Source organism: Medicago truncatula, chromosome 4 (genome assembly GCF_003473485.1).
Source record: "Medicago truncatula cultivar Jemalong A17 chromosome 4, MtrunA17r5.0-ANR, whole genome shotgun sequence".
Lineage (NCBI taxonomy): Eukaryota > Viridiplantae > Streptophyta > Magnoliopsida > Fabales > Fabaceae > Medicago > Medicago truncatula.
Genome location: NC_053045.1, coordinates 8,773,714 through 8,794,091, shown reverse-complemented (window position 1 = coordinate 8,794,091; position 20,378 = coordinate 8,773,714). Strand labels below are relative to the sequence as shown.

The 20,378-nt window shown below is 32.3% G+C and overlaps 1 protein-coding gene and 1 long non-coding RNA gene across 4 annotated transcripts; both read left to right on the top strand.

The window, feature by feature from the left end:
• Window positions 1-11,491: 11,491 nt before the first annotated feature.
• On the top strand, window positions 11,492-13,095 carry LOC11434079 (uncharacterized). The gene is made up of 2 exons (XM_003605077.4): window positions 11,492-11,751; window positions 12,308-13,095. The coding sequence occupies exons 1-2, from the start codon at window positions 11,665-11,667 to the stop codon at window positions 12,917-12,919; spliced, it is 699 nt and encodes a 232-aa protein (XP_003605125.2). The 5' UTR covers window positions 11,492-11,664; the 3' UTR covers window positions 12,920-13,095.
• A 4,516-nt stretch (window positions 13,096-17,611) lies between these two features.
• On the top strand, window positions 17,612-20,122 carry LOC112419503 (uncharacterized). Of its 3 annotated transcripts, XR_005645665.1 has the most exons (4): window positions 17,612-17,764; window positions 18,454-18,602; window positions 19,307-19,439; window positions 19,846-20,122. It is a non-coding gene; the product is annotated as an uncharacterized lncRNA (long non-coding RNA). The 3 variants fall into 3 exon arrangements; XR_005645667.1 differs by lacking the exon at window positions 19,307-19,439; XR_005645666.1 differs by lacking the exons at window positions 19,307-19,439; window positions 19,846-20,122 and adding an exon at window positions 18,839-19,265.
• The last annotated feature ends 256 nt before the right edge of the window (window positions 20,123-20,378 follow it).

The window sequence follows — 20,378 nt, the reverse complement described above, 5'->3', positions numbered from 1 at the left end:
CCTAGTGGTTTTTGTTGTCATAGTGGAATGTTTTTCTTATATCAAAAAATAAAATAGAATAACAGTTTTTTTTTTAATCAAAATAAAAAGTAAAAAAAAAATTGAAACATACATGAAGACTTGAAGAGTGTACCAGCTTCAATTCTTTCAAAATGTATGTATACTGCTTTGACAAAAAAAAAAAAAAAAAAACGTAAAAACAAAGGCCTAAAGGAATACAAAGTGACTTAATTGTTGGCCTAGCGTTAAAAAAAAAAAAACAGAGTAAAAAAAAGGCCTATATTTAATATAAACAATAGTAAGTAGAATTTAACACAAAAAAAAAAAAAAAAAAAAAAAGTGGTGTATTGGTTAGATTCCTTTGCCTAGTTGTTGGTCCTGATTTCAAGTCTCACTCATGCCAATTTTCACAAAACCGCCGGATCATTGGTTTTCATCGGGTTTGGCCAGTTTTCACCGGTTTAACTGCATAGCCGATCCAATATGCAGACCGAACCGGACACCCTACCGGTTCTCGGTTGAACCGGTCCGACCGGCCGATCCAAGCCGGTTTTTAAAACTATGCTTTTTAAAAGAATAATTACTAAATTTGGGATGCTTAAAGGGTGCCCCTAGGGCATTCGTTAACAAGATCCAAAAACATAAGGTGGTAACTATATATTTTTTTTTTTATGTTTGCTTCAAAAATGCTTTGAAGGGTAAAAAAAAAGTTAGAGAATTTCTTATCCCAATCCTCCATGCTTCTCTCCCTATTGGTTCTTCTGTTTGACTATTTCTCTCTATTGATTCTTTTGTTTGAATGATTCTCTCTATTCGATTCTTCTATTTGATTTATCCTCTCTTTTTCTGTTTGGTTACTTATCTCCTCGTTAACTCTTTTGTTCGGTTGTTTCTCTTTGTTGGTTTGATTCTTCTCTATGATGGTTCATCTCTCGGGGTGTAGCTTCTTATTTGGTTACTCGTCTCTACAATGATTTTTCTCTCACAATTGTTCCTCTCTATAATGGTTACTAACTTTTGTTTCTCCTCTTTGATACTTATGATATAAGTTTGTTTGATTTATTTTCAAGAGTTAATTTAGCTTGAGGGTATTGAGTATATATTATCGAGTTTGACAAACTCTCAATGTTTCATATTATTGTATCGTGAGTTTGAATGAATGTGTTAAATAATAAGTAATTGAGCTTATGTTATTAAGTCATTTATATTTCTAAGTTATAGTCCATTCAATACTATTATATTTTCTCTTATAATCTTTTGACATGTTATGTCATTGTAATCTTATGAAACCAAGCCGCTTTATTTTGTTATTCTCTCTAAAATCATGTTTCATATATAGTTCAAAAGGAGACTCATATACACACAGTTCACGTTGCATTATATATGTATTTAGAAGGAGACTCCTATACAACATGCAATACTTGTTCACATGGATAAAAGAAAAGTTTAAAACAATGTCACACGGTTTAATTTTGATATCAGTAAAATTTTACATGGACTACTTATCTACAAAGATAGAATGGATTAAGAAGAAATCCACATTACAAATTCAGTCCCCAATTCATACAATATCCAAGATATGGGGTGAATCTCAAGTTTGATTCGTGGCATTTTAGAACTATAGTAGTTAAAAAAATCTCTGAATTTGAGTTTTAAATAACATTTATATAATCCTTCAACAAAAAAAAGAACATTTATATAAAACCTTCAAGGACTATTTAATTAAAAAGAAAATAAAACTTCTTTAAAGAGTGATTTTGGTGACTACTAACCAAACGTTATATGATTTCAAAAACTATTTTGCCGCATAAATCTGCCTCCTTTAAAGTAAACAACTCACTTTAAAGTGTAAATTGGACAATATAAATTGTCAATTAACAAATTAAATGTAGATATTGTAGGCATATCGTAAAAAATTATGAGCTTGTTACAATAACAACCTTTGATTTCTCATTTTACCCTTTATCCACTTTAGAGGATCCTTGTCATTGCAGTGTTTTCACAACTGGATGGGACCTGCTGATTGCTTGGTTGAATTGTGGTCGATTTTGAGTTTGTTAGAACCGGATTGAACCATGTTGGTTCAGTCGATCAATTATTTTGTTTTTTTTTTTTAAAACTAATTTTTAAATACTTACTTATTTACTAAACACTGATTCAATCGTTGTTTAACTAATTGAACCATGATCTAGAGATCTCACTCTCACCGCTTGATCTCCGGTCCAGAAGAAAAGTCTTCAAAATCATATCATTAGGTTGAATATGCATCTTTTGGATGAGTTTCACGGCTTTTTCGACATGTCCGGCTCGGCTGTGCATATATCCACCATGCATAGTGATAGTGTTGGACTTTAGGTTCCAACTTGTACAGCTTTTGCATAAGCTCAAAAGAGATCAGTCCTTCTTTCAACATTCCAGCATGCATAGAAGCACTCAATACTCTGATGAATGTGATGTCATCGGGTATAATACAAGTCTTTCTATCTCCATGAAAAATTCAAAAGTCATTTCACTCACTCACTCCATGAACAAAAGTGAGAATGAGTTTGGTATTTCAATGTAGTTTAAGTCTCTTATGTGTTAATGTAGATGTTCAATGTAGTTTAAGTATTAAAATTTTAAATTGTAGAATTTAGTTTAAGTGTTGAACTTTCCATAAAATAGAATGTTAATTTACACATATTATATTATTAGAACACCATCCAATAATTCTAAAATTTTTGTATAAAAAACATGAAATACTCAATACTCCCTCCGTCCCAAAATATAAACAAAAATATGTCAACATAAGTCGATATAAATTTTGAACCAAATACATTAACTTTTGCGATATCTGTTAACACTTTAGTCTCCCACTTGTTTATTTGTAAACAAGACTTAGGCTCCCAATTTTATTTTATTTTTGAGCAAACTTAGGCTCCCACTTGTTTCTTTGTAAACAAGATTTACATTTTCACTATTTATGTCATTGGATTTGGACATAATGAAATATTTTTGCTGTGATTATAGGGTTGTGCTCGTATAGTCGCATATGATTTTCCTTCGTCAAAAACAGGTACATACTTTTGCTTTGTTTATTCTTTCAACTTCATTTATTTGAAGTAAAATTAACTTAATTAATTGATCCAATTAAAATACAAAGTTTTATGGCATCAAGTGGCTCGACAAGTTAAAAAAAGTGGCTTGTACATAACGACATTCCTTGATAAAAAAATAAAGAAATTTTATTTAAAAAAAAAAGGTGAGATAAGAGGTTTTGACTTAATAGAAAAAATGAAAATGATAGATTCGTTAGTACAAACGTATAGTATGACAAATTGACAATATTCGTTCATCTATCAAGTACAAAATAAATTAGAGTCGTATCATCATTCTCATGTTAGATTAATTGGTTCTATATGGTAGTTGCTTGTTTATATGGAGATGAATTTTTTAATTATTGATGCATATGTAAAATTGATCTATATGAATTTTTTAATTATTGATGCATATCAAGTACAAATAGCATCTGATCTGTTAAAAATAAATAAATTGTCGAATACCAAAATAAATATTTTATAATATCTAATAAAGAGATCCCATAAATGTTTAAATCCCTTGACATAATTTGGAATGGACTAAAGTACGTAATTAACTTATTTTGTATTTTTTTTAGAACTTATATAAATCTCACTAATCATTTATTTAGTTTATCCCTTTTAAAAATTAATTATCTTAACTGTTGCCAACAAATGACAAATATATTTAGTCTAAAACAAAAAACAAATGACAAATATATCTTCTAAAAAACATGTTAGAAAAACACAAACAAACACGTCATTTTCTCTTGTAAATAAATTACTTAGAAACATGATCAAAGTGGGGACAAAAAATACTTAGTGTATCAAAACTTGCTGAATTTTTTTAAGGGGACTGAAAACAAATTTTAAGATATATCCCATTAATATTTTATAATTGGCAACTTTTACGGTACACTCACAAAATGAGGTGTATCGGTACTCCTCCTTCTTAATTTTATAAATGAATGATCATTTTTTATGTAGTAAATAACTATTTGTCAATATTTATATTTTATAGAACAACATTTCATAAGAAAAAATATCATTTAATTGTTTATAAGAATCATAGTAACTTTTTTTTACATATTATCGTAAAAAATAATGAATGTTCTCAATTATGAGTGATAAAAATTTAAAAAAGTAAAAAATTATTTCGTTGACTATAATTATAAATGATAAAAAAATAATATCTTTTTTTTTCAAAAAACAACTCATTTAACTATGAATTTAAAGAGTTAGTGTACTAGTACACTCAAATATAGTGAGTGTACCATAGAATTTACCTTTATAATTTGGTTAACACTTTTACCTTTTAAAATTTGAAACCTTCAAATCAATCTATTTTTTTAAACACTTTGACGTGGATTTGCTGTTAGATATATCATGTATTACTTACCTTACATCATAGAAAGGAATATTGTTTAATAAGATTGATGTTTGTAGACGATTGAGACGTATATATAAAATGTCACCCTTCCCAACTTGGTTAAATATAAATTGATAAAAAATAATTTTGTAGACGAATAATTTTGTTTCTTATGATCTTAGTCAACTATAGTTGTGCCGTACTTCACCCCATTTTGTAAATTGTTTTGTGAAGGATATCGATTTTCAGTTCAAGGATTAAAATGTCTATTTTCTACTTTTATTTTAATATCTGTGATTGTGACATCTTATGCATGTCACCTCATGCATTTCTGTGACTGCTTTTATGATAGTGAAGTGCAGAGTCAAAGACCAAAATAACCATTTATTTCAAAGTTTATTCTAAGACTTACCACGATGACAAAACCAGGATAGATGGCATGCCATATCTCCCTAAATCCTGTCCATTGACATCGTTAATTTATAGTCATATACTCTACATATAGTAAAAAAAATTCAATGGATGAGATCATATAAGAACAACTTGATTTTTTTTAGGGGATAAGGACAACTCGATAGTGGGTATTTATTGTTTTAGTAGAAATTTTAATATTTGCTAGAGCTGGTCAAGGAAGGCTAAACAATTCTTAAAAATTGTAATTGACTCAATTAAAGAAAATTCTTAATTCGCACACCAATTAAGTGTAATAATCATCTTTAGTGTCCTTTTGTCAATCACCAATTAAGTTTTACTTTAATGTGTTTTGTTATATTTGCACACACACAACACACACACATAACTCGCGCGCACACACATATGATGAGATTAATTTAGGAAATTGTTAATAGTATGATAAGAAGCAATGTTCAAATAGTCTATTTTTGAGAAGGGTAAAATTAAAACATTTGTCTTTTTTTTTTAATCGGCAAATATTATTAAACGCTATCTCCGCAAGATATAAGGTGTGGACGAGACAAGATACAAATGATGCCGCATATAGACGGTACATCATAACCACCTAAAAACACTCCTGAAGATAAACTCACAAAAACACATCACCACCTAAAACAGACTCCAAATAAAACAAGCACTGTAAACACAGTATCCACCACATCCCATCGTCACTACTCACCCACAAAGAACACCCTCAAAATAAAACTCACAGACCCTAACACCCAAGCTGAGCCACATTACGAAGAGCACCTAACTGATGGATCAAGCAGCTATCACAAACCTCGCGACCTCCGATCCACCGAAAGAGCACAAAACAAAGCCCAAAAACCAACTTGAGTCAAAGAACTGACTTCTGATCTCGGATCAAAAGTGATCGGCCCACCAGACTTTAGTACCAAATTAGCAGGGCACCCCTCGCCCCCGGTACACCAGAGAAAAACCAAATCAAGTGAAACAAAGATTACAGCTAGACCTCGACTCCCGATCTCGAAGCCAAAAGAACCGGCCCACCGAAAACCAACACACAATATGTAAGACGAAAGACATGGCATGCAAAGTTTAAACAACAAACGAATCAAAAGGAAAAGGCTCAACACAAAGCGACACGCACCCTTCAAACTCGGTAAACACCTAAACCACCCAACAATCACAAACAAGAGCTAGTGACGACGAACATGGACCCGTGTAACAAAGGTTGCTTCCAAAGAAAATCTCCCCAACAAGCACCCGCCTCCTCACTTAAAACACCAACCACCACCGCACATCATCACCTTCACCACACTTCACCACCACCACGCTTCAACACCACTACAAATCGCCATCCCCACCACCACCCCTGCAACACCAAGGTTCAGCAGGAACAAGAGCAAGACAATGAGGTTGATAGTCTCCAAGGGGAGTAGGACAAAGACTACACCTCCAAACCCCCTCGCCAAGAAACAGGCAGCAACCTGAACACAGACCAAAAGGAAGATGAAACCCAACAACAAGACACGGGCATCGACGTCGGTCTGAAGTGGAGACACAACCTAGATCGTAAACATACATCCGTCAGTGACGAGGAGAAGGCGTCTGGCGCTGGAGTAAACAACAATCAAGCCAAAAAGCTACAAGAGACCACCAACCCGACCCAAAAAGATCTGAAGATACATAAATGACTACTACCGTCAACACGGAGCGTCGACGCACCAAACCTTTTCGGGCATTATAGAACAATGAAGGAACCACGCCAAAATTACCTCCCAGTTGCACGAAAAAAGAAGAACAACAACACAACACAAACAACACGAACAACACAAACGACACCAACAACACAAACAACACGACCCACACCAAACCCAACCACACCACTGACGAGGTACAATCACCCACGACACAACCACCACAACAACGAAAACACCACAACAAAGATGCCACCACACAACCATCAACAACACAAACAACCAACAATGTTGTCTTCCCCTTCACCGGCGACAAAAACACAACAAACAAACGCTGAAGCAAGACAGAAAGGTGAGAACACAACCACCATTGGAGCGGAAAACCGCCTTCGGTGAGACAGGAAAAGCCACCGCCGGAGAAACAAACAACAACTGTCGGCGGACCACCTAAGCCACCACCACAATCCACATGTACAGGAAGAGGTGATAGATCTGATGAAGCCGATTGAAACAACCAAATAAGATGAACAGGAAACAAAAAAACGAAAATGAAAACGAACACACGGAGCTTAGATCTAGCCACAAAGGAAAAACGAAAAACAAGGAAGGAAAACGACGGTGGTGCGGCCGTTGCACCACCACAATCACCTACTACATATTGAAACAATACGGTTTGGATATGCAGGGAGGGGGCGGTGGTGAGTTTTTAGAGAGAGGACAAAGAGAAAAGGTTCTAGAGAAAGAAACTGTTTATATCGAGTGGCACTATGAACCTATTTTTCATATTAGAAAGATCAAAATAGCAACCGGGGTTGGGTATTTTGAAACATATTAGTCTCGTACAACACAGAGAATCAATGTTCAAATCTTAATTATAAGAAGTATATATATATATATATATATTGTCATTAAAAAAAGTATTTATATTTAATGATCAACACGTCTCATAATCGTATATAGTATCCTCCTCTAGAGAGAGCATATAAGGAAAAAAAAGAATAAATTAAAACGCTATTAAATTACCAAAAAATATTTTTTGAACAAAAAATTTCCAAAAAAATAATATGTTACAAAGAAACTTACGTTTTATTTTCTTGTTCATTTCATATTTTATTTTTGACACATATATTTCATCCCTTTGTTAGATTTCAATAAAACTAATAGCTTTTTATTTGTTTGTTAATAGATAAAACAACTATCAATATGACCATATTCAAGAGTTCAAAATACTCATGCCTAAAGGAAATGTTACGACACTATAACAAGATGAGAACCTAAACCGAATAAACACCATAACAAGATGAGAAAACAAAGCAACATCGTATAAAGACGACAAACAAAACAACGTCACTCTAAAACAACAAAGTCATGAAAGAAAAAAAAAAAAAAAATATATATATATATATATATATATATATATATATATATATATATATGAGTCAGGATCCGTTGACACCAGATGTCAACGGATTCGTTGACACCAAATCTTAACCGTCTATTTTATTTGATCAAAGGGTTATATTTATCCATTTAAAACCTCACATGAGCAAATTTCGCCGATGATACACCGTATCTTTATTTTCCTCAAATCCCTAGTTTGTGTCTCATAATTTCGCATGTGTTTTTTTTTGTTTTTGGAGAGAATGTCTCATAATTTTCATTTCCTCTTATTTCGAAGAGCTATTTCTTCTGTAATTGAAGATCTTGTTCGTTCACTTGTGTTTTTTTTTTTGAGAGAATGTCTCATAATTTCTATTTCCTCTTGATTTGATGCTATTCATCTTTATCCAAATACCCTTCTTCTAAACTTATTCCCATAAAAGACACATTATTGTTTTCAATCACTGAAAGTCTTGAATTGAAAACAGGGTGCATCGTTATACCCCTCCTTATTCTTTTATGGAAAATTTGTTATTCATTATCCACATCTCTATTCCCTATCTGTTAATTTCTCATACCAAAATAACAGCTCATAAAGAAAATTTGTGCCAATATTATGGAAAATATTGCAATTGAAGAAAAAAATAATGAATTTAGGGGTATTTCGATGGGTTTGGTATGAGAATATGATGTTTAAATTGATTGGATTTGGATATATTAGTTTGTAAATTAGCTTCCAATTCTAGGTGTATAGAAAAATAGTAAGCATGTTACGTAGCGGAATTGTGTTTTTCAATTCTTAAGAACGACAATCCTATACACCAGAGAAAGGATGAGTTAGTTTAGAAACTGTTATGAGCCTTTGATTAAATAAAATAGACGGTTAAGATTTTGTGTCAACGAATCCGTTGACACCAGGTGTCAACGGATCCTGACTCTGTCTCTATATATATATAAATCACTTTATTTAAATAAAATGGATGAATAAAAACAATTGAGAGATGCTTTCACATAAAAAATTAACCCTAAATCACATTTATTTGGCGGATAAAGAAGAAAAATTTAAGTTTACCAAATTGGATGCCGGCTCAAGAGAGGAGAAAAATTTGACTCAACTGATACATTTATCTTGCAGAAATTTGTAGGAACCTTTTAGGATTAATATCACAAAATCACATGGATGTCAACTTGAGCCTAAGAGGTGCATTCTTTGTTTGTGTGCAAATCTCCAATTGAAGTGAATGACAAATAACCATAATTAGTCCAATTGTATAAGTAATAAATTATACATTTTTTTGCTAAAAAAAATATACATTTTAGAAGCAATTTTTTAATATTCCAAAAAAAAAAAATACATTTTAGAAACATAATTAATTAGTCCAAATGTATATATTTTTTCGATAAAATACAAACGAGTACTTCTAAAAAAACAAACGAGTAAGTTGATTTTTGACACAAAAAAGTAGTAAAATGATGACATTCACCAAAAAAGAGTAAAATGTTAAATTGTATTTTTGGTCCCTTAACTATTTAGGTAATATTTCTTTGGTCCCTTAATTAAAATTCGATTTATTTTGGTCCCTTAACTTCTCTCCCTTAAACATTTTCGTCATTTCTGTTATTTTTAATTCAAAAACGTTAGGTTTTCTTCATTTTCTTTTGGAATTTTTCTGGAATTCTTGTTGTTGAAGATAAAAAAGAGGAGAAGAAGATGAAAAAAACCTAACGTTTTTGAATTAAAACTAACGGAAAGAACCAAAATGTGTAACGAGAGAAGTTAAGGGATCAAAATAAATCAAATTTTAATTAAGGGACCAAAATGATATTATCTAAATAATTAAGGACCAAAAATACAATTTAGCCAAGAGTAAAATAAGGACTTCTAGTTTTTTTTTTTTTTTTTTTTTTTTTCTTGGGTCAAGAAAGGACTTTCTACTTCTAACTAAGGCAACTTTGTCAAACATAAACCACTCAAATTGACAAACGGACATTAAATAGAATGATAAAACATAATTTAATTCGTATTGCATAACGACAAGTTGGAACTTTAATAAAGGCTACCACTAACTGTAACATTCATAATCCTAATCCGACATCAAAATTGTAAATACATTTTCAAGTATTTTTTTGGTTGTATATACTCCCTCCGTCCCTATTTAAGCTCCCGTTTGACTTAATTTTTGTCCATAAATGTAAACCCTCTTTTAAATTACTAGATGTATTTATTATTTTTTTCCTAAACATATTCATAATTAATACTATTAATTTGTCTTGAAATATGAAAAATTAAATTTAACACCCCTAATTAATACTACTAACTAACTTGTCTCTAAATGTGTATTTATTATTATACTATTTCTTACTGTAATAATTGTCTTGAAATATGCAATGAATGCCTACATTAAGGGACGGAGAGAGTATAATGAATCAAATTCAATAAGTAATGAAAAAGAAATTTGAAGATTAAAAAGGCTCATTCCAAAACTAAACTAATTAAAGATATACTCTGACGAGAAGAATGTTAAGAACATTATCTTTTTAACGTTGTCGATTTTAGCATTTTATATAAGATCTATTCTCAAAATGAGACATGTAAATTTTAGTATATAAACAAATTAATGTTAAAAAAAAGAATGTTTTTAATAGTCATCTATTTTAAAATGTGTTTACAATTTCGATAGATCAACTATAATAAAGTGCACTATCATACACATTTAGAGTCCATTTGGTTCGAGGTAAAAGGAGGGGAGGGAAGGAGAGTCGAAACAAAATCCCCCATTTACATGTTTTTAATAACGTGCACTATTATACACATTTAGAGTCCATTTGGTTCGAGGTAAATGGAGGGGAGGGAAGGAGAGTCGAAACAAAATCCTCCATTTACATGTTTTTAATAACGTGCACTATTATACACATTTATAGTCAATTTGGTTCGAGGTAAATGGAGGGGAGGGAAGGAGAGTCGAAACAAAATCCTTAGATTATTTAACGTGTTCGAGGTAAAATGTTTTTAATTTAACGTGTTTGATTAAATTTTTAGGAGGGGAGAGAATGGGGAAACAAAATCCTTCCTAGCTATACTTATTTTTTGCTTCCCCTAAATTTGAGTTTTTTCCCGAAGAGGGAGGAGGCACGCTCTTCAAAATTTTATTACATTGTCAATATTATCCTTAGATTATTTTAAAATTCCATAACTATCCTTTATTACAATTTTTATTATTAGACTATCTATCATTGTTATTTCTTACACCGATTCAGACATGATTCATCATGAGTAGTATTCTCTTTTCGATCCTTTATCATGATCATGTATTTAGCCAAAATATATTTGATCCAAAATTGAACCGAAAACATTTGGCTGTGACTTATATCTACGACAACACTATTTTCTTTCCTTTTATATTTTTGGCTTATTATAATCTACACGTTCAACTTGCCTTGGCAAAATGTCAACTCTTCTCTCCCTCTCTCCCTCTCTCTCTCTCTCTCTCTCTCTCTCTCTCTCTCTCTCTCTCTCTCTCTCTCTCTCTCTCTCTCAATTCATATATTCATATATATGCAACACCACTTATCAAGTTATATACTCACCTAACCCCTTTCCCCGTACGTCAACTTGTACCTCTGTACCTTCCTCCATCTTTGTTCTTGTAAGACACAAAAGAAAGTGAAAGAAAATCAGGAAAGTGAAGATAACAACACTCACACAAGAAAGTGAAAGAAAATCAAGAAAGTGATATTTTCCATCATGAAGCTTGTTTGGTCTCCAGAAACTGCCTTAAAAGCTTACATAGACACTGTTAAATCCGTAAGCACCGTTCAACCTCAACAACAAGTAAGATCAATCACATATTCATACTTGTTTTTCTTTCATCTTTCTTTGTCCCTTTCTTTTTTCCATTTTAGTTACCTTCTTTGTAATTGTTTTTTTGTTTTTTAATTTCTCAAATATATACTATTATGTAACGTACATCAAGAACAATCGTAACATTTTTCAATATTCAACATCATGAGTAAAAATCTTATTCATCAAATCAAATTATTATTGATAAGTAAATGATCCCCTTCAATCACATATGTCTACATAATTTTCTTTCTTGAATTCTTTTTTCTGAGTAAAAAATATCTTTCTTTCTTTATTACTCCCCCTTTTCCATTTTCATTTCCCTCTTTGTATATTTTTTTTCTTCTTATATATCAAATTATTTATTAGTTTCCGCAATCACATCACATGATAGTATGTATCAAGAATAATCGTAATTAATTTTTTTGACATCAAGAATAAATCGTAATCAATGTTAACACGTTGTTGTTATTTGTCTTAATTTCTATTAAAAAAATTGATGATCTTTTAATATGGTATTAATTATTTGAGATTTTCTTTATTACAGTGTGAGAAATTCAAGGAATCCGGAGTAGCTGAGCTTCTATCATCCATGGCAGCCGGATGGAACGCCAAATTCATCGTAGAATGTTACTCCCACGGCGGTCCAATAGCCGCAAGTGTTGGCCTAGCGGTTGCTGCTCGCAACACGGGTGCAAGACACGTGTGCATAGTCCCAGATGAAGGGTCAAGATTACAATACACAAAAGCCCTAGCCGAGATGGGTGTAACCCCGCCACCGGAGATAGTTCACGGTGAAGCGCAGACGGTGATCAAAAGTCTTGATGGGTTGGATTTTCTTGTGGTGGATTGTAGGCTTAGGGATTTTGCTAGGGTTCTTAAGGTTGCAAAAGTGAGTACTAGAGGGGCAGTTTTGGCATGTAAAAATGCATGGCAAAGGTCAAATGTTTCTTGGTTTAAATGGAATATGGTTCTTGAAAGAGGCACACGTGTGGTTAGATCGGTTTTTTTGCCTGTTGGAAAGGGTTTGGATATTGCTTACATAGGAAGTAGAATTGGTGGGGGTGCAGCTTCAAGTAGTGCTTCAAAGAGTACTCCTAGCCGTTGGATCAAACTCATAGATCAAAAATCAGGAGAAGAACATCTCTATAGAGAGTGATATGTTTAATTTTTTTAATCTTATAATTTAACAGTTAAGGGTCGTATTGTACGTTATATATGTGAATATTATAAATAAAATATAGGAATATGCTTATTGATGAAGCATATAATTTTGTAAAATATTTAGTTTGACATGAGTTTAGAGATCAAGTTTGTGACTCGGTTTGAGATTAATGTTGAGATGTAGAGAAAACTGTTTAGGCAACTCATATTTTGAATTGACTTTTAATTAAATAAAATTGGTCACACATCTGGCATCTCTATAATAATTAGGGACAAGAATAGAGACAAATTTTGTCTTTTTTCATCTCTAAATTTCATCACTTTCAAATTTTGAATTGACTTTCAATTTTATGATTTATGAGAATAGGGACACATTGTCCGTCTAAAAATTAAAAAACTTCTTTTTTGGTAATAAATATTAGTAATACACTTTACTATACCACTCTATATCAATAACTTAATATCAGATTACAAGACTAGAGTAACGTTTTTCTCAAGAAAAAAAGAGTAGAGTAACGTTTTAGAATGATGAATATGATGTAAAAACGACGTATAATTTAAAATGAAGAGAGTAATATTTATTCAATAAAGCCAAGTATCATATATATAAATGGGCGTGAAGTACCCTTTAATTATGCTCCCATTTCATTTGATGATACTATTTCGCTGTTAAAAAGAACCAAATTGCCAAATTGCTTTTAAAAAACCTCATGGATATATGCTTTTGATGCAAATGAAAAATGTGCTGGTGGGTATATTATTATTTAAAAATTATTGTGTAAAGTATAAGTTTTGTCCTAGTGATTAGTTTAATGCAATGCACAGTTTCTGTCTATGAAATTTTATACTACTACTAGTAAGTAATTTTGTAGAAGTTTGACTTCATTGATATAGTACTTATTAAATTGTTAGTTTTTTTATATTGCTTAATTAAGCATATGCTCATTGGCCGGTTGCTTAATTATATAGTGAAATTGAAACTATTGGCGGCGGTTTTGCACTGGTTTATATATAAGGTAAGATCCACATACGGTCACGGCAAAATTATGGTGCATAAGTAAATCCTTATACACCGTACATAAATTCAGAAATAGTTTTATGTACAACTCACATAAACTATTTTCACAATAAAACAGTTTTGACATAATTTTATACAAAACATACTATAATTTTATGTAGGGTGTTGGAAACCATTAAATATATCTAATGATTTTGGAGTATAACTCACATACATTATTTTTGGATTTATGCATGATGCATAAGGACATAACCGCAGCCCTCTCCACGGTCACAATCGAGGGCTTTACATCCGTTAGCTAGAATTGTCCTTTTGTGCTATTCCTTGACCAAGTTTATATAGTGATTATTTATTTACATTTTGATAGGCAGACGAAAATCTTAATTGACCCAATCATACAATGCAAACTAATGTATCTATTACTAACTTATAATATCTAACCATTTTGTATTAAAATAATATTTTTTGAAATACAATGCAAACTAATGTATCGATTACTAACTTATAATATCTAACCATTTTGTATTAAAATAATATTTTTTGTTTACAATGTTATATGTACAAAATTTCCATTGCCGTTTAATGATAAACAATTTGTGCCGAAGAACATAACAAAGGTAAATTCTTTCCTCCTAAACAATTTGTTTTCATGCACAAGTTGGGGGTCGAATTTATGACCAACTACTTAAGAGACACAAATTCTTTACCACTTAGACCAATTCAATGTTTGATAAGAAAAACTTAATTTGTTTTTAATGTTGTGATTTTCAGTTGAGGTAATGCTTATAAGATAGTGCGATTCATAGGTCAATATCATCTATACGGTTAATATAGTTCCCTCTATAGCTGTTCCATGGTGGTTTTACACAACAGTTGCAAGTTTGTGGTGTCAAAAATGATATTTTATTTTTTTCAAACAAATTATTCTTTTATTACGTGTTATTTTGATATTTATTTAGGTTGGATGAATTCTTGGGTGAAACAACTCATGAGATTTTAATTTCATTTCGGTTGAATTTCAAATTACTCTTTTGAAAATCATGAGTTAACATAAAAAACAAAATTCAAGAGTGAAATGAGGTAACCGTTTACTTTATTTTAAAGAAAATTAAAACTCTACTCATAATTTACAACCGAAACAACTAAATTTTATTTTTGGAAATTTCAAAAGAGAATAATAAACCGTAGGTAAAAAATTAGAAATGGGTCCCCGTTAGCATAACTCAGTTGTCAGGAACATGCATTATTATATGCAGACGTTGGGGTTCGAACCCCGGACACTCCTATTTTGTAGCTGCATCACAGCTACTTATTTACGTGGGAGCTATTAACATTTTAATCATATTTGCTGTGATGTTCATGAATAGTTCCGAATATTACCAAGATTTTAATCTTTGGACTGTTGGGGATGGAATTACTTTGATAGTTACGGAATTATCTGGACTACAAGACCAAATCTGATTATTGAGCAAGACTACTTATTCACTTTGAAAAAGCTGAATTCTAGCCACTAGGCAGTGACTATTTGACCGAAAAAACCCTCATATTTTCTATCAATTATTTTTTTATTAAATGTTTCAAAGCGATCTATTATTTTTTAAGGTATCGGTGTAAGCTATTAGAAATGATCCAATATCTCGTTAGCACCTTTTGAGACAAAGATGAATCAATAAAGTTGTATCATTTTAATTATTTAAATATTTTTATTTTTATTTTTACTATTTTTTGTTGCAAAAGAACCATTCATAAATAAGATTCTTTGAAAATATATTTTCTATAGAATTAATCAAAACAAGTTAAAAAATGTATATGCCACTAATTATTAAGCAAAAATAATAATTTTAGTGACACTAGAAAAATGGTGTCTTAGACGACCGCCCCTCCCACCTATGATCAAGGACGCTCAAGGCCTCCCCTACTTTGAGATATTAATGCAGCAGAATGAGATATTCTCACTAGAACTCACTTGTTCTTACAAAGTAATCTATCATCTGAATTCAAATTTGTTCCACCTCAATGTCACTCACACACACGCTATAACTATCTCTTTCCACATTAGGTATGAGCAAATATAGTATTTACCCTTAAAATATAACGAGCATACTGCATTGGACATAAACTAATCAGAGAAGCTAACATTTGTCTCCTTGGGAAACTAGTTTGGAAAATGGTGCAAAAAAAAAAAAAATTATGGGTGAATCTTCTTTTCAACAATTATTCAAGTGGTCACAATTTCCTTCACATAGCAGCAGCTCATCGTAATAGCTCCCCTTCTTGGTCATCCATATAATTCGAGACAAAAATGTTCTAAAAAGTGGTTACACCTGGAGAGCCGGCTCAGGTAATTCTTCATTTTGGTACACTAATTGGAGTTCTCTTGGCCTACTCGGTACACAGGCACCTTTTGTTGATATTCATGATCTTCATCTAACTGTAAAAGATGTTTTCACCACCGGCGGGCAGCACACTCAATCGCTATACACCATCCTTCCAACGGACATAGCAGAAGTCATTAACAATACTCATCTCAATTTTAATGCTTCCATAGGTGATGCTTATATTTGGCCTCACAATAGCAACGGTGTTTACACTGCAAAGAGCGGATACAGTTGGATTCTATCACAAACAGAAACTGTAAACTATAATAATAGTTCTTGGTCTTGGATTTGGAGATTGAAAATTCCAGAAAAATACAAGTTTTTTCTTTGGCTTGCTTGTCACAACGCTGTTCCCACTTTATCTCTTCTCAACCACAGGAACATGGTCAATTCAGCCATCTGTAGCAGGTGCGGAGAACACGAAGAATCCTTCTTTCATTGTGTTCGGGACTGCAGATTTTCTAAAATTATTTGGCATAAAATTGGCTTTTCTAGTCCGGATTTCTTCTCGTCCTCTTCGGTGCAGGACTGGTTGAAGGATGGAATTAGCTGCCACCGTCCCACTACCTTTCTCGCAGGACTGTGGTGGATTTGGAGACACCGCAACCTCATGTGCCTTAACAATGAAACTCGTTCAGTTTACCGTCTCAACTTTATTATTAACAGTACAGCAGATTTGATCAACCGCTGTCTGCAAAGTGACACCAGCTCTCCCCCTCAAGCAAGGCTTGTCCGTTGGAATAATGAAGATCATGCTTGCTCTATTCTTAATGTTGATGGAAGCTGCATCGGAGATCCTATTCGTACTGGTTTTGGAGGTGTGATCCGAAACTTCTCAGGCAGTTATGTTATTGGCTTCACGGGTTTCATCGATAGCCCCAACGACATCTTGTTTGCTGAACTGACAGCTCTGCACCATGGTCTTACTATGGCAGCTAGCTTGGATTTTGCGGTTTTGGCTTGCTATTCCGACTCACTTCTTGCAGTTAATCTCATTCTGTTCTTGTTTTTTCTTTCTTTTTCTTGTTTCTTGCTTTTGCTTCATGTTTATTGAAACAAGGAACATCTAATCACCCTTTACAAACACCTAATATCCAAACACAGGTCCACACAAAACACAGGAATGCCTTTTTGATCATAGACTACGTACCACGTTAGTGCAACTATGGAACACTAGTACATATATATGTTTTAGTAACATTCATCTTGCAACACTTGTTTAATAGTTACTAATATAGAGATTTTTCTAACATTTTTTAATAAGTGTTGCATTAGTAACACTCTTTTTCGGTAGTGTTTATATCAAAACACATTCATATTCTACTAAAACAAAAAACATTTCAACTCTTTTAACACACACTCTCTCTCTCTCCATGCGTTCTAGCTAACCAGAAGCAAACGTTCGAACATGGCCGCAAAGCTAAATGTGCGATTCCAATCACAGGTGAATTCACAGTTCTTCAATTCCGAATTCAATTTCATCTTCGATTTCGAAATTGATTTTCAACTTCGATTTCGTTTTTCATTCATCTTCGATTTTATTTGATTTCGTCTTCGATTCCGTATACGAATTCATCTTTCTGTATTCCATTTCATCTTCCATTTCGTATTTGATTTCATCTTCGATTATGTATTTGTTTTCATTTTTGGTTTTGCATCTCCTTGCTTATTTTTCTTTCACTTTGGTTTGTCACGTTGAAAAAATGGTTGAGATGAAGTGTGAGTTTTGTATTGCGTTGGTTATTGTTTTGTTTTTGCTTTTGTTGTGCTTCATTGTAGAATGCTTGTTTTGTGTTTGATAAAATGCTGCAACCAAACTTTATGACACAATGCTACAATGCTTGTTTTCTGTTTGATAAAATGCTTCAATCAAACTTTATGACACAATGCTACAATGCTTGTTTTCTGTTTGATAAAATGCTTCAATCAACCTTTATGGTACAATGCTTAATGTTTGTCTGATAAAATGCTTGAACCAAATTTTATTTACTTCTCTAATCTCAGAAATGTGATTCTCCTGCATCTATGCTCTTAAAATGTTTTTCGATTTTGCAAAATGAACAGATTTGTTTGTTCGGAATGCGATTATGCGTAAATTTTAGATTCGATCTTAACTAAAATTTTGGAAACTAGGGTTGAAGAAATGGATATTAGTTCCTCGATGATACAGAAGTCGGTCAGTTTCCCGTCACGCACAACCAAACTATTGCTGCTTCAGCTCCGACAGTGGGTGGCTATCAGAGCTATTAGAAACCTGTAATAGTGCAAAAGCAGACTTAAAGGTATCCTTTCTGTTTGCCCTGATGGTATGATGTCCATGTTAATTTAGTTTCCTTGGAAAGGATTTTGCATAGTTTTCACATTTATGATAACTAGTTCTATAATGCTGCAATTTGGCATGAGAAATTTAGAATTGAACAAACAGTGTGAAAGCTAACCTTTCAAATTAGTTTACTTGGCAATTTATGTGTTTAGTTGTTTGGATGATTTATGTGTGTATAAGCTTCCCATTGGATAGGAGAAATGTAACTTTTCATGTTTGAAGCAATATAAAAACACAAGGAATCCTCACCTTCAGATTCATAGGACAAAAGTTCACTACTGGGTTTTTTCCTTGACTTTATTTTACTAGGAATCCTCACCTTATCATGTCACTTTGGTTTCTGCTCTACCTGTCAGGATTTTCTACTAAATTATGTTGCAAATATGTTTGTATGGATGATGTGCTTTGGTTTAAGCTTCTGAGTTTCTTAGATGCACATTGTATGTACTTAATAGTCTTAAATGTATGTACTTATCTTTCTTAGATGTTGAAATGCAATTAACTATATGAACTGCAATTCTGAACAAAATGTGCAAATTGCTCTTTCCAGTTAATCATGACTGACAAGGTTTGTGAATTTTCTATGTGAATGTATGTGTGTTCATTGAGTGTGTGTATATTGTATTATGAGATACAAGGCAATGAGGCGTGTCTTTTGTTTAGGATACTGCTACTAGAGTTATTGCCGAGGGTCTGTGACCAGATCAGACAATGGTGTCAAAAGTAATGACCCGAAATCCTTTATTTGTGGCATCAAATACGTTGGCTATTGATGCTCTTCAAAAGATGGTCTAAGGTTAGCTTCGTTCCTACTGTTAATACTTAATTCGATTGTTATTACTGGACTTTAGTTGTTAATACTTAATTCACATCAAATACTTAATTCAATTGTTAATACTTAATTTAGATGGGCTTTTAGAAGGTATGCTTCTTGTAGGAAGGATACTCAAAAATTGGACAATTAGCTATAGAAATAACATGTACATAAGGAATTAAAAAGAGCTTGTTTGATTGTTCTGTTTTGTTGCTCATTTCTGAGTATATTTTTTATCTTTTGATTCAACAATATTTGGTTTTACTATTGTATGTTGCTTTGTGATTGTTGATATCATTGCAAGTTTTTCTATGATGCTACCTGTGACTATGTTATAGTTTATATGTGACCACCACATAAGCATGCATTATATTGTTTGTTTTGCCAGAACAAAAAGTTGAATACTATAAAAGGATGTGAGAAGATTTGAAGAAGAAAGAAAGGAAAAGACATGGGAAGACAGAGGATATAGACTACAATTATACCTGTGACTATGTTATAATTATAGAGTACATGTTACATTGGATGAAAACTTGTAATCGTTTTATTATGTAATTCAAAATGTGTTGCATAGTGCATAGTTCATTTTCATTATGCAAGACAGGGGAAATTTTATAGAGTATGTAATTCAAATTGGTTATTAAAACTTGTCTCTAATATGTTAATTCAAATATGAATGAAGTCTAAGCAAAGAAAATTTTTGTAGATTAAAAAAATTATAGTCTAAACAATTATAGTCTACTTTTATATGTGACAAGTTCAACGACTCCAGTTTAGAAACTTCAAAGTTCATTTTGCGTAGCCTCACTCTTGAAAACTAGGCTAAGTTCAATTCTCTAATTTCACAACATCTACTTAAAATTTGTCAAATATCTTCTTCAGACATATCAATGAAATGACTCAAATCAAGTAGCTGCAAAT